Source organism: Amblyomma americanum, chromosome 1 (assembly GCF_052857255.1).
Source record: "Amblyomma americanum isolate KBUSLIRL-KWMA chromosome 1, ASM5285725v1, whole genome shotgun sequence".
NCBI lineage: Eukaryota > Metazoa > Arthropoda > Arachnida > Ixodida > Ixodidae > Amblyomma > Amblyomma americanum.
Window position 1 is genome coordinate 133,811,698 of NC_135497.1, and position 12,536 is coordinate 133,824,233.

Genomic DNA, 12,536 nt, shown 5'->3' on the forward strand with positions numbered 1-12,536 from the left:
ACATCGAGTGCCTTTGAGGGGCTGATTATGGTCATTCTAAAACACGGAGGCGCGAAGCGCCTTAGTCTAACTACAATTTTGTAACAGTTCGCAGTAATTATTTGCCATGACACGCGCAGCGCTAATAGCCCCGCGCCAGCGCCTAGCGTGCCTCCCAACGCCGTTCAAATCCAGCGCGCTGCTGCTAGGTCACGTGGCCGGAAACAGCAAACCATCCTCGCGGCTGCGTTTTTATGGAGGAAAAACGCTAAGGCGCCCGTGTGCTGTGCGATGTCAGTGCACGTTAAAGATCCCCAGGTGGTCGAAATTATTCCGGAGCCCTCCACTACGGACCTATTCGTTCCTATCTTCTTTCACTCCCTCCTTTATCCCTTCCCTTACGGCGCGGTTCAGGTGTCCAACGATATATGAGACAGATACTGCGCCATTTCCTTTCCCCAAAAAACCAATTATTATTATTATTCTCTCTCTCTCTCTCCTTGCATTCCTGTCACCTGTGCGATATTCGGTTGGGCCTTACGCCGCGTCGTGCCACGGTCCGTGCTGCTGTTCGTGTGCTGTTTGTGTTTGATTTCAAAATCGTTGTTTCAAACTTGCGTTTGGGTTTCCTGCTTATCGTAGCTTGCGCCGCGTGTCAGCAATGCAGCCGTTCGCGTACTTTGTGAATAAGTGACCATGCCGAGAAGCATGGAGCCGTTTCATCTTGACAACACGTTCGACTTCAACCGTGGCAGCCGAAAAACAAGAGAATAAAGGGGTTACTGCAAGGCGTCGAGTGTTTGTTTCCAGGTGAGACCCATAGTGTAGCGCAGGAATGCGTGCAATTTGCGACCGCGGAACTAAACGAGCGAGCACTAAGGCGAGAAGAAACGGAACGGACGAGGTTCTGTCAGCTCTGTCCTGTTCGTTTCTCTTCGGCATTGCGCTTGTTTCGCTGGTTGTTTCCGTGGCAGCAAAGTGTATTCCACATCGAATCATCAACATGCTGGTCTGTCAGTGTTCACAGTGTATGCGTTGCTACGCGAGCGCCGTGGTCTGTCATAGATGCGTTTGCTTAATGCCAGGCACGCGTAGAGTCCTAAATGTAAATGTGCGAATTAGATACCGCCCAGCAAGGCGCTGTCGCAGCGAACTGTGTGACTGTGTTTCGGGATTTCGTTAATGTGGTTGCCCGACTTCCTATTTATTATTCGACGTGCGACGTGATCATGCGCTGCCTGCATGCGTGTTTTTTGACGCCGCTATCGGCCCGTTGCGGACTGCCGATAACGTGCGCCGCTTGGTCTGTTTCGCGTTGTTATTCGCTACGCGTATGTGCGTCTTTATGGTGTGGCGTCTTAAGATTAGAACACACCTCTACGAGCCGATTACACCAGCTGTCAAGCTCAGGGTGCGAGGGAGGTGACGCGTCAAGGCACGCAAGCGACTAATTGAGCGACGCGTCGCAGCGATACCCCAAAAGGAAGCTGGCTGCTCGATAACCATTGTAACATTGGTAACGTTGCCTGCAGCTGTAGAGCTCTTTTAGTTGCAGGCGGTCGTGAATAAAAATCATAGCTAGATTTTGACGAAGAAGTAGCCCTAGAAAAAGAGCGCTTCGTAGCCGTTTAAAAATAAGTGTTTTTGAATAACCTGTGTAGTACAGAGCTTATCATCATAAACTAGTGTGAGCAAGTGGTGTTATGTATTTAAAGTTTGGCTGTTTAAACATTTTCTTGTGGTTGTGTGAAATGCCAGCAATACAAATAATTACCAGGAAGTGCCAGGCACTCTGGGTGCAAAAATACACAGCTGGAAATTATGTTATGCAGGTGAAGTGCCTGGTGTTCAGTAGTGAAGAAATCTGAAAAGAGCTTCATTGGAGAGGATGTCTCGACTGTCCAGATTTGGGGGCGGCTCCTGTCTGTGCCCCTTTCAGCGTACATTGCAGAGCACAAGTATGTATTGAGTTTTCTAAGATCCATTTTTTCACCTCTGTGTTGAGATCAGTGTGTTGCAATTTCTGCGTTGTAGCAGAACGTTGACAGCATGTATTGGCATTCCCCTATTCAAAATAAGATGTGTGTCTATTCTCAATAGGTCACCATCAGGTAGTGCCACTTTCATGCTCAGTATGAAGCAGTGCTTAAATTCAGGGGGGCCTCGGCAAGTCTCAGAACCCCTACCAAGACTAACGAAGAATCTTGAGACTCCCCGTACTATAATGTAGGGAGTGTATGAATCCGAAGCAAGCAACCAATTTTCGTTTTTTGTTAATGGTAGTTGGAACATTTCTTCTGTCATTTCTAAAATTTCGTGGTGATTTTTACAAGAATCATTAACACGTTTTATTAAAGCCAAGATGTAAAAAAATGCAAAGTTTACAGCACAACACAAAGGGTGGAAGAAAAAGGGAAACCCGCACCCTCATACCATGAGTACAGAGCTGGCCGCTCAGCTCAAAGGCAACGAGCACACTGGCATAGCCTCAGCTCAGCCACTTTCTCGCTCTCCCGCTCTAGTTCCCTCCCCACCTGTTCTCGAGCTACTAGAGGAGCCCTTCAATGCAGCCAGGCTTTAAAAAACACCAATATGAAGTAATGGGCTACAGGGCAGCATTTTAAGGTGGTATTACAGCATGAGGACAATGCTTTTATCCTTTTTTCTCTAGGACCCAGGTCACATGGCACTCCTCATAGACAATTATAGCAGGATAACCATGTCATTCTTCCGCAATAATGCCGGTGTCACATGGCACTCTTTTGAGGCTGCTCCAGCAAAGGCGTCTTATTTCACTTGGCAAAAAAAAAAATCAACAGTGTTATATAGTGCAGCTGTGAATGTGCCTCAAAGATGAAACATGAATTGCACTTTACAGCTTCCCTTGTAAGCTTTTTTTCTGCGGCCTCTCACTGTAGTTGCAATATTTTTACTGCCTCTAGATCTGAGTACAAAATAAGCACCGCCTACTGCAAGCTACTTCAGGATCTGTTATATTATAGCCTGCGCACAAAAAAGCTGAAAGTGCTAAATGAAAAAAAGGTGAATCTTCAACATAAAACATTACCTCAGTTATTATCTTGGTGAGTTTTGATGTTTTTTTTTGCCATTTCACTTGCCTGGTGTTGACGCTGTGCAAGTTCAGTGAAGATACTTGTCTAATGCAGCATTAAAAAAAATATGTGACCAAAATTAGGTGTTTATAGTCCTTGAAACTAATTTTTTAGGTGTTGCACATTTCACTGTTCTCAATTTGCAGAGGTATCAGTGTTTAGTACTGCTTGCCTTCTTTCTGTTGTTCTCTTTTCATTGATCGGTTGTGCCCTGTTTTTCTGTGTTATTTTGTGTTGTGTCATCACGTAGTGCATCCCTTCTTTTTTTGTTTGTGCATCCCTTCGCTTCAGTGTTGTTTTTTTTTGTGGCATGCCTCATGACAGCTGGCAGCTTTCCTTTCATTTTTGCCTTCTGGTACTAGAAAAAATATAGTTTACTGAAAGGTGGAATTCTAAATTGTACAGTATCATTTAGGTGCCCTCTTCGTTTTTAGCAGATGCCATGAATGGGGATGCCTACTCTTGCCAAGAATCTTACATTGACACAAATTTGTTTCACAAATGCAGGGCATGCTTTGCTCTCCGTTAGAGTTTGTGCATTTGCAGTGTATATTTTGTATATGGTCTCTTAGTTAGTGACTGACACGGTGGCCTCATTGGCTGACTTGTATTATTATGAGGGGTTAGAATTTGTTTTTCACATTGCTGATGAGCGTTTACGGGACCTTATTATGCCTTCTTCAACAGTCATGTCTTTTTTGTTGCTTTAGTTAGGATACTGTGGCTCAAATGAGCGAGCATCTGGGGCCAGAATACCAGTATAACTTCGTGCCGTTTGTCAGCTTTCTTTATGATGTGCATAACTGTGTAAGTAGGGAATAATTTCAGGTCTCAGTGGCCCTTTATTTGCTTTAGTTTTTGAGCCTTTATGCCAGATGTCAGATTTTGGAGGATAGTTTGTCACAGCCTTCATCATTGAAGTGGGGTAGCACAAGGTACCAGCCATGACAATTGGTCATTGTAACTGAGCACCCCGCCCTCACTTTATGAGCACACCAAAGCTGAGATCAGAAGGCAACTTTGATAAGCATTGACACCTGAAGTCGTCTTTTTACAAGCATAATGTTACGGACCACTTGTAAATTTCCTTAAGCTATTGGGTTCAAATTATGTTTTTGCTTATTCAAACTCGCTGAACTACACTTTAATTGCGCCTTCATGGAATGTGACGCCGGATTTCTGCTCCTGCAGCAAATCATGTTGGTCAGATGGGAGGTTGTGTTAAGTAATGCAGCATGGAAGTGAAAAATCACAATGCACACTTATCACTATTTTTTGGTCCTTGACCAATTTCTGTCACTTTCTGTCTTCTGGCACTGTACTAAAAAGAATCTAATGTGTGCTGGAGCCGCTGGAAACCTTTTGTGTGAAGAAAAGGCATACTGACTTTGGTCGTGACAATTTGATGATTGTGCAAAATTTCAAAATGACCATTTTACTACTTCTTCATGCACATGTACTCTCTAGTGTCACATAAGGTGTAATAGCAGAACTTCTCTCATTTTTCTTTGCACTTCAGTTTTGTTTCTATTTATATTTTGTATTTCTTAGTATGAACACCATAGGCCATGCACTCCTGTATTGCTTTGTATAAGGAAACAGTGGCGAGTACAGCGTGTGCGGGCTCCTCATTGAAAACTGTTCTGAGGCACTAAGTTGTTTGCCTTGGACTATATCAATAGCTCGTGCACTTCTAGCGCAAAAAATATTAAGTAATATTTCGTTCAATTTTGACTACAAGAAATTTGCTAAGCAGCATGTTGAGGACATATTAGCTTTACTGCAGGTCAACCGGCATTAGTGCCTTGCTTGACAAGGGTATGGGGAAGAACTGTAATTAGAAAATTCCTCTTGCAGTCGCTGCGTGTTGATATAAACACTGGCAGTACTCCTACTATTTTATTTTCAGTATTTGTTGCTCCACTTACTAATCTGTGATTTCCAAGGATCAAGTTAATTGTTTTTCAATAATTCTGCAGATAAAGTTGCAAATTCTTAAAGGGAAAGCATGCGGTTGCCTTTTGTACACTGCTATCAGAACTCACCGCTATTGCATGGCACCATCAACACCAAGGTGTATGTTTTGCATTGGTAATAAACGAAATGATTTCTTACTTTCTTGCTTCAACAGGTGTTAAAGCATACTGTCATTGTGAAGTGCACATATGCAATTAATATCATATTCCTGGCTGTGAATATGGCTCAGAATTTTTATACGTGTGTTCTTTTTCCTGTAGGTGTATCTGAATTCAAGGTAGAGAAGGCAGTTTACGGCACCAAGAAGGGAATCCCAAAGGATGCAGTATTTCACAAGAGGGCTGCCACTACCATCTGGTCAACAGAAGCAGTTGCACAATGCAGTTCCAGTAGCAAGTGCTCAGGAGGTGACAGTGGAAGGCAAGGAAAAGGTTCTCCACAAGGCTAAGCATAGAGGGCTGGGATAATTGGTTCTGGGCAGAATTATGAGACATCATTCCAGTGCACAAAAATGTGTCCGGTGACCATGGTGTCTATTCTCTTTGTTCGTGTGTTTTTCTGCGCTGGAGTGATGTTTCACAATTCTCTCCGCAAGGCATTGACTGAAGTGAAAAATCGATGCACTGAGAGGTAATTGCCAGCTTTAGCTGGCTTTATCTCAGAGGCATATACTCACTCCATCAGTGTATGTGAGAATTACGACTCAGGTTTGTTAGTGGTTTATAATATAAAAGCACCAAACAAAGGATAATGACAAACATATAAGACGTGACCAAATAATTGTAGATATTGTCTTCATGTGAAAGTTCATTTACAGGAGGTTAATTGATGGGTGCAGTTAGCTGATGTGAGGATAAAAGCTTAAAGGCCTAGGCTCTATCTGCAGTGTGGCAGTGCATGAGCAGTGAAATTGCCCATAATGAACAACTTTTAACGAATACTTTAGTATCATGCAACGGAGACAGAAGATTGGTGGTACTTGGGAGTCATTTGCCCTGAAGCTTGGATTTTAACTGCTGAGGCTTGAGTGATGCTGATTCAGTGTAGGCTTTCGTGGGTGCTGTCACATTTGCCATCATCCATGAATCCTCTGGTTGTCTCTGCTTAATGACGAAAGTTTCCATATTATAACTTGTAGCCATCACTGAAAATTTTGCACAAAATAAGCTTGAATTGAATGCTAGCCGACCTGTTGTCTAGCTGACAGATGCCATGATGGAAGTGACTGTTGGCATCCGTCATGTAGCCCGTAATGACCCCTTTTTTCCCTTCTCTGCTCTCTTGTCGAGCTATTATGCATATAGTTTTGCAAATCATATTCTAACTTGGGCTACTTCAGCTTACATGTAAAAGGTTTTTGGCTACTTTTTACTCACTGCATAGGTGTGCTTGAGCTATCTTTTGCTAGTTTTGCTGCATGCTTTGTAAAAATAGTTTGTGGCATTGATTATGAATATCTTAACCACTTTTTCACACTTAGGAGGGATGGCCCAGTGAGGCCTTGTAGAGATGGCTCGAAGCAGATGCAATACTTTGTTTCATACATGTTCATGGGAGGGACCATGCGAATTTTGTGTTATTTTTGTTTTATTTATCATACTGTTAGTCCCACTGGGACTGTTACAGGAGTGGATTTATAAGCAAGATACAAATTAACAGACAGTAATGCAAGGGTCAGCAATAAGGTTTAAAGAAACAAGATATTAAAGTATCAGTAAGCGGTCACATCGAGTGTGGCATAGTTGATGGAAGATAGTTCGCAATTATGGTCTTCAAACCATGCGTTCAAACACATTCAAAGCAGTACAGGCAATTGGCCCAACATTGGAATCCGTATTAGCAAAAGCCGGCCTTACATGTATTTGTGTGGCAGTAAACATTGCTACTTTGGAAAAGGCGCCAGTCTGCCATACAATGTCAGCAAAGCTTAAAGAACCCCACTTGTTCTAAGTTATTTTGGAGCCCTCCACTAAAGTCGAAGAACAATTTTTACCAGCCGAAAAAGAAGAGGGACAAGAGGAGACCTACACTGGTTCCTGTGTGTAGGTTCTCCTCTTGTCTGTCTTTTTTCGGCTGGTAAAAATTATTCTTTGACATGACTTACCAACTGGCCCACCATTCAGCCTTGCTGCACTACAGTGTCCTGCAGCCGTTATTGCTATCTGCCTTGCTGTGAGAAGCGGCTCTTGCAAGTGATATGCCTTCTTAGAACCAAACAACTGGTTAAGCTTATTCTTTAGAGGGTTTTAAATTGGGCTAGTTGGTAGCTAACATTGTCAAACATAATTGCACTTTTAGACTGACGTGGGAGAACACAGGGACGGCACAAACACTTGTGCGTAAACTATCAACTGAGGTTTAGTGTGGTGTGCGCACATATATAAGCTTAGCATGTCAAAACATGAAAAACACATTTGAACCAGCAACTTTGCTATCATATCATCAAGCATCAGAAAGAGCTTGTCCCAGCAGATCGGTTTATGTTTGGTATCTCTTGTCCAAGAACTGGTTTTTGTGTTTGGTAAGCAAAACTGAAGGGTCACTAACACACGTCCCTTCTTTTCCTGATTCCAAGCATTAGGCTTCCCACAGCTCCCTGGTTGTCTTATCTCTGGATTTCAGCAGAACTGTAGTTTGTTGGAAGTGGGGTTTGCAGCTGTCGCATCTGGCGCAATGTGCCGCCAGATTTCCAGGTGACTTAATCTGCCGGCAGTTGCGGTTATGCTCTCTGAGTCTTTCATTTAAACATCTGCCCGTCTGGCCCACATATGCTCGGCCTCAAGATAGCGGTATCTTGTAAACCACTCCTTCACAGCACTCGACGAACCTGATTGTGTGCCTGACGCCACAAGACTTCTCTTCTCCAGGACTGCTTTCTTCATTTACCTTCGCACACATTCCTTTCAGTTTTCTTGGTGCGGAAAAAACTACTTGCACTTCATGCCTTTCGGCAAATTTTTTCCTACCGTACATTCATGCACTTTCTCACAATTTGAAAAAAGTTGCTGGAAGGCATGAAGTGCAAGTAGTTTTTTCCGCACCAAGAAAACTAAAAGGAATGTGTGCGAAGGTAAATGAAGAAACCAGTCCTGGAGAAGAGAAGTCTTGTGACGTCAGGCACACAAACAGGTTCGTTGAGTGCTGTGTAGGAGTGGTTTACAGGATACTGCTATCTTGTGGCCGAGCATATGTGGGCCAGACGGGCAGATGTTTAAATGAGAGACTCAGAGAGCATAACCGCAACTTCCGGCAGATTAAGTCACCTGGAAGTCTGGCGGCACATTGCGCCAGATGCGGTAGCTGCGAACCCCACTCGCAACAGACTACAGTTCTCAAATCCAAAGATAAGACAACTGTCTTATATATATAGATAAGGGAGCTGTGGGAAGCCTAATGCTTGGAATCAGGAAAAGAAGGGACGTGTGTTAGTGACCCTTCAGTTTTGCTTACCAAATAGGAAAAGCAGTTCCTGGACAAGAGATACCAAACATAAACCTATCTGCTGCGACCAAGACTTTCTGATGCTGGACGATACTATAGCAAATTTGCTGGTTGAAAGGCGTTTTTTATGTTTTGACATGTTAAGCTTATATATGAGCGCACGCCACAATAAACCTCAGTTGATAGTTTGCACACCAGTGTTTGTGTCATCCCTGTGTTCTCCCACATCAGTCTAAAAGCGCAATTATGTTATTCACTTAACTCGGAATCAACTAGGACATTTTTTGTAACTGGAACCCTAGCGCGTGGATGCACCAAAAGAAATGCATCTCACTGGAAGACAGGGAGTGCTAGGCACCATAGTGGATATTGCACAGTACCCAGAATCTACTGTGGGTTTTGTATGTGTGCAAATGTCTGCAGGTACCATGCAGTGAACTGCACCAGATGCTCAGGATGTGTTTAGCAAGATAATACCTAAACAAAACTGATGTGTGCTCAGGCAGCTTTGGTTTCAACACATTCAGCAAGAAAATAATCTGGCAGCTTTTTTTGCACATCTGTTGCGGTTTTACAAGTGCCAGGGTTCAGAGCATCTTGTTTAATTTTCATTGAAATTGAGTGGGAGAAAAGTTTCCTTTCGAATCGTTAACATTCCAGCCTTGTCGTTTTGTATGTGGCATTGAGCTTAAAATAAATTTAAACAGTCTGCTTTTTATGCTTTTCTGCCAAAATAGGAAGAAATGAAGAGGAATGGTCTTCTAAATAGATGCAGCCAGCCATTGCTTTACTGTTCTGCACCCTGTGGGCATAAAAAGTCTCAATACATGGATTTTGTCACCCTGAATTGCACTCGCATCAAATCTTTTGTTTTTACTGGAACTGCAGCTTATCTCATTTTTGTGCCCATCTTTATGGGCATCTTCTAATCATTTCTCTAATGACTTAATCCCTCTTAATTTTTTGTTTTCTGCAGCAGTAGAATTTCCATGGTAATTTATTTCTCTAGGTTACGAAGTATTAGAATCGCTGAGTCTGGTAATGAATGAAATTAACCGAGATGCTAGAGTGCTGTTCATTGTCTAAGAAAGCTTGATTTTGTATTAGAAGGACTGGCATGCTCAATATCAGATGCAATGCTAAATATTTGGTACGAATTCAGATTATGAAGCGGGCGTACCCAGCTGTGGTGTAAATATGCGCAATTGGCTATGAATGCAAAAAGACACAACGCAATAATTCACACTTTCATTCACACAGCATGATGACGAACAAGGGCAAGGGGGACGCACCACAAAGCGTTTTTTGGCGTCTTTCCGTGTATGCATTGTCACACTGTGCGAATGAAACTATGAAATATTAGCTCATCCAGCAACTGATTTCAAGCAACTTAATGCAAGTGGGGTGCTTCATGTGAGTAGCATTGATTTACTATAAAGCAGAAGACTCACTTGGTTTACTGCAGAGGCATTGCGAGTCGTATTGAATGTGTAGTACGTGTTTGCACCACCGAGCTAAATTTAATGGCAACATTTGCTAGTTGCCTTTGTGCTGTGATTAGTATAGTGTACTTCACACAAATTTGCGATTTTGTTCTGTTGTTCTTCAGGTATTGGGCTACACAGCTGGAGTCAAGCTGCTGTCAGGGAAATGCAAGATTTTCGACTTTCTCAGAAAAGATGCATGCTACGATGCAAGGGGCCTCAGCTTGACTGTACCGCCAATTTTGTCTACCAATAAAGCTAAGGATGCTTTTGAGCAAATGTGAGCATTTTTTCTTTCTATACATGCTTGTTCTTCATCTTCGGCAAGAACACAATTGATGTGGTTATGTGCATGCTCCAGCGTACAATCGTAAAAAATTATGATGCTGCGAGTGTGTGCCAAACTATGCCTGTGTGCAGGTGCCACTTATAAAATGCTCGTGCCGTCAAGACCAGCACAGCGAGATCGGTGGATGTTAGTGCACCTGTCTCGACATCAGGAGTGCTTGCAGTTTTAAACCATTTGGCATGCGCTCAGGGATCTCTTTGGTTTTTGCTCACGATAGTACGTCCAAACTCACAGCATCTCTATAAAGACATTGTACAGTACACCAACCACACCAAATCAAATGGTACACCGACCACACCAGGAAACACCAAACGAAACCACACCAGAACCGGTATCAGATGACCGGGTCACAGCACAGAACACCAGACCGGAACACACTGAAACACACCACACCACCACATCAAGACCCGTGTCTGAAAAACTGGTCTGGTCGGAACACCAGACACGGTCACACCAGAAAACACTACACCGGGTCACACCAGAACCCGCGTCTGAAAATCCGGTCTGGTGTAAACACCAGAAACGGGCTGGTTTTATTCAACTGGGAGGCGACAACACAGAATTCGATCAGGATTCTTTTTGATGAGGCAAACAACAATATTCTTTTTTCCATTGGTGTATAAGCATACTAGACTAGCTCCCGTCCATCGTGGACGAAAATAGGAAAAAAATGCGCGAGTTCCGAGCGGGTTGCGCTCCTCACGGAGGAAGAGGAGTGCACAAAAGACAGTGCGTAACTCCAACAGAGTACAACAGCGACAAAGTAAGTGCAGGACGTGGTCAAGCGCAACTCGCGATGTATCTGGCATCGGGGGATAGACCTCGCGCATCCTCTTCTAGAGCATCGACGTATGCGGCGAACGTCGTCTCGCAAGAGCTGCCCCCGATCCACCCACAACGTCCACGCAGTGCTGTGCCGGTCCAGGAGCCACAGCAATCGAGCCCTGCATCTCCATCAGCCAGCAGATTCTTAGCCAGAAGCTTGCAAGCCTCAACAAATACGTCAAGTCGCACTGGTACCAAGCCCCTGCTCAGCTCAAGGAAGAGATCGCGGACATGTACCAGGACTTCGTCGATCACTTTTCCGACCGCATGAAAGGTTCATGCACAGAATCCGAGCAAGAACTGCGCCTGAAGATGGCCACAGCCACGAAGACCTCTTTGATAGGAAAGCACGGATTCGGGCATCGTGCGTAGTTATCGGACACTGGAAGTGCCGGTGTATGAACACGCAGCTTCAGGAGTGCCGCACGGATCGTCGGGACGACGATAAATTCAAGGCGCTGGTTGCCCTTCTGGAGAATGAGGTTTTCCAAAATGAGAACATTGAAAAACGAACCATGGAATGTGCTCGCGCTGTGTGGGAGGAGTTCGTAATGGCTCTGGGACTGGAAAGAGGGTTCATTCCGGCATAATCTCAAGCGTGACGCCTCAAGACTGTCGTTATGTGCCGGCCAGAGCCAACAGAGCAGTGTGAACTTAACATCCATGCTGGACATAGTTTTTTTGAAAGGACCACCAATGCCCAATAAACTTTTCTTGCCCTCCCATCGCCTCCTGCGTAGCGCGTCTCCTAAGCGACATTTTATTGTAGAAACGGAGCCTGCACACGGAATTTCTCGCGGATGCACATTTGCCGCCCAACTGCGCTGCTTGGTAAGAATAACGCTAGCCTTGATGAGAATTGAGGTAAAAGCTTTGACCTGGACAGCCGTAAAGACCTGCCACGTTTTTACAACCGCACCCTGGTGGATGCATATAGGAACGAGACCATTGGGCATAGCCACAGTCAGTAGCCGATGTTGTGCTTGCTCGCCAGCTTGAGAACTTTGACAACGGCAGATTCAAGCCGTACTTGAGGCGGAACGATTGTCAGTCCAAACGAGCATGGTCGCCCATGAAAGCAGCACATGCTCGGAAGCATCGCAATGATAAGAGGGAAGGGTCAGGACCTACCACCTCCTTGGACATGCCAGGATCGTCGAAAGAGACGCCGCCTGCTAAACATGTGCCGAATAATTCGTCGTTGTTGTGCCCTTGGTGATTCGCACATACCCACTAGGGGCACTGGCCACAGAACGAAGAATTAAGAGAGCGTCGAGTTGCCTAAATTGGTCTCCACGGGTGCGGAGCAGCACTCCAAAGAATTTCCCAACAACGGCAGGTCCGAGGATGCAGTAACACCGCCAAAAA

General features: G+C 44.3%; 2 protein-coding genes across 5 annotated transcripts in view; one reads left to right on the forward strand and one right to left on the reverse strand.

Moving 5' to 3' along the window:
* LOC144113746 (cytoplasmic dynein 2 intermediate chain 2-like) overlaps positions 1-12,536 on the reverse strand; it is a 114,342-nt gene that overhangs the window by 72,270 nt on the left and 29,536 nt on the right. The gene's annotated exons all lie outside the window — the stretch shown is intronic.
* Positions 484-10,273, forward strand: LOC144113696 (uncharacterized). Of its 4 annotated transcripts, none has more exons than XM_077646949.1 (4): positions 484-789; positions 1,812-1,937; positions 5,330-5,489; positions 10,120-10,273. In XM_077646949.1, the coding sequence occupies exons 2-4, from the start codon at positions 1,868-1,870 to the stop codon at positions 10,220-10,222; spliced, it is 333 nt and encodes a 110-aa protein (XP_077503075.1). In that variant the 5' UTR covers positions 484-789; positions 1,812-1,867; the 3' UTR covers positions 10,223-10,273. The 4 variants fall into 4 exon arrangements, with proteins under 4 accessions (XP_077503075.1, XP_077503077.1, XP_077503076.1 ...); XM_077646951.1 differs by lacking the exon at positions 484-789 and adding an exon at positions 866-988; XM_077646950.1 differs by lacking the exon at positions 484-789 and adding an exon at positions 1,354-1,495.

What these genes read in the sequence shown, in the direction of transcription:
- LOC144113696 (XM_077646949.1), top strand. Translation starts at nt 1,868, where the DNA reads ATGTCTCGACTGTCCAGATTTGGGGGCGGCTCCTGTCTGTGCCCCTTT. An exon ending in GCGTACATTGCAGAGCACAA is followed by an intron (nt 1,938 to 5,329) that starts GTATGTATTGAG and finishes TTTTTCCTGTAG; the next exon opens with GTGTATCTGAATTCAAGGTA. An exon ending in TCAGGAGGTGACAGTGGAAG is followed by an intron (nt 5,490 to 10,119) that starts GCAAGGAAAAGG and finishes GTTGTTCTTCAG; the next exon opens with GTATTGGGCTACACAGCTGG.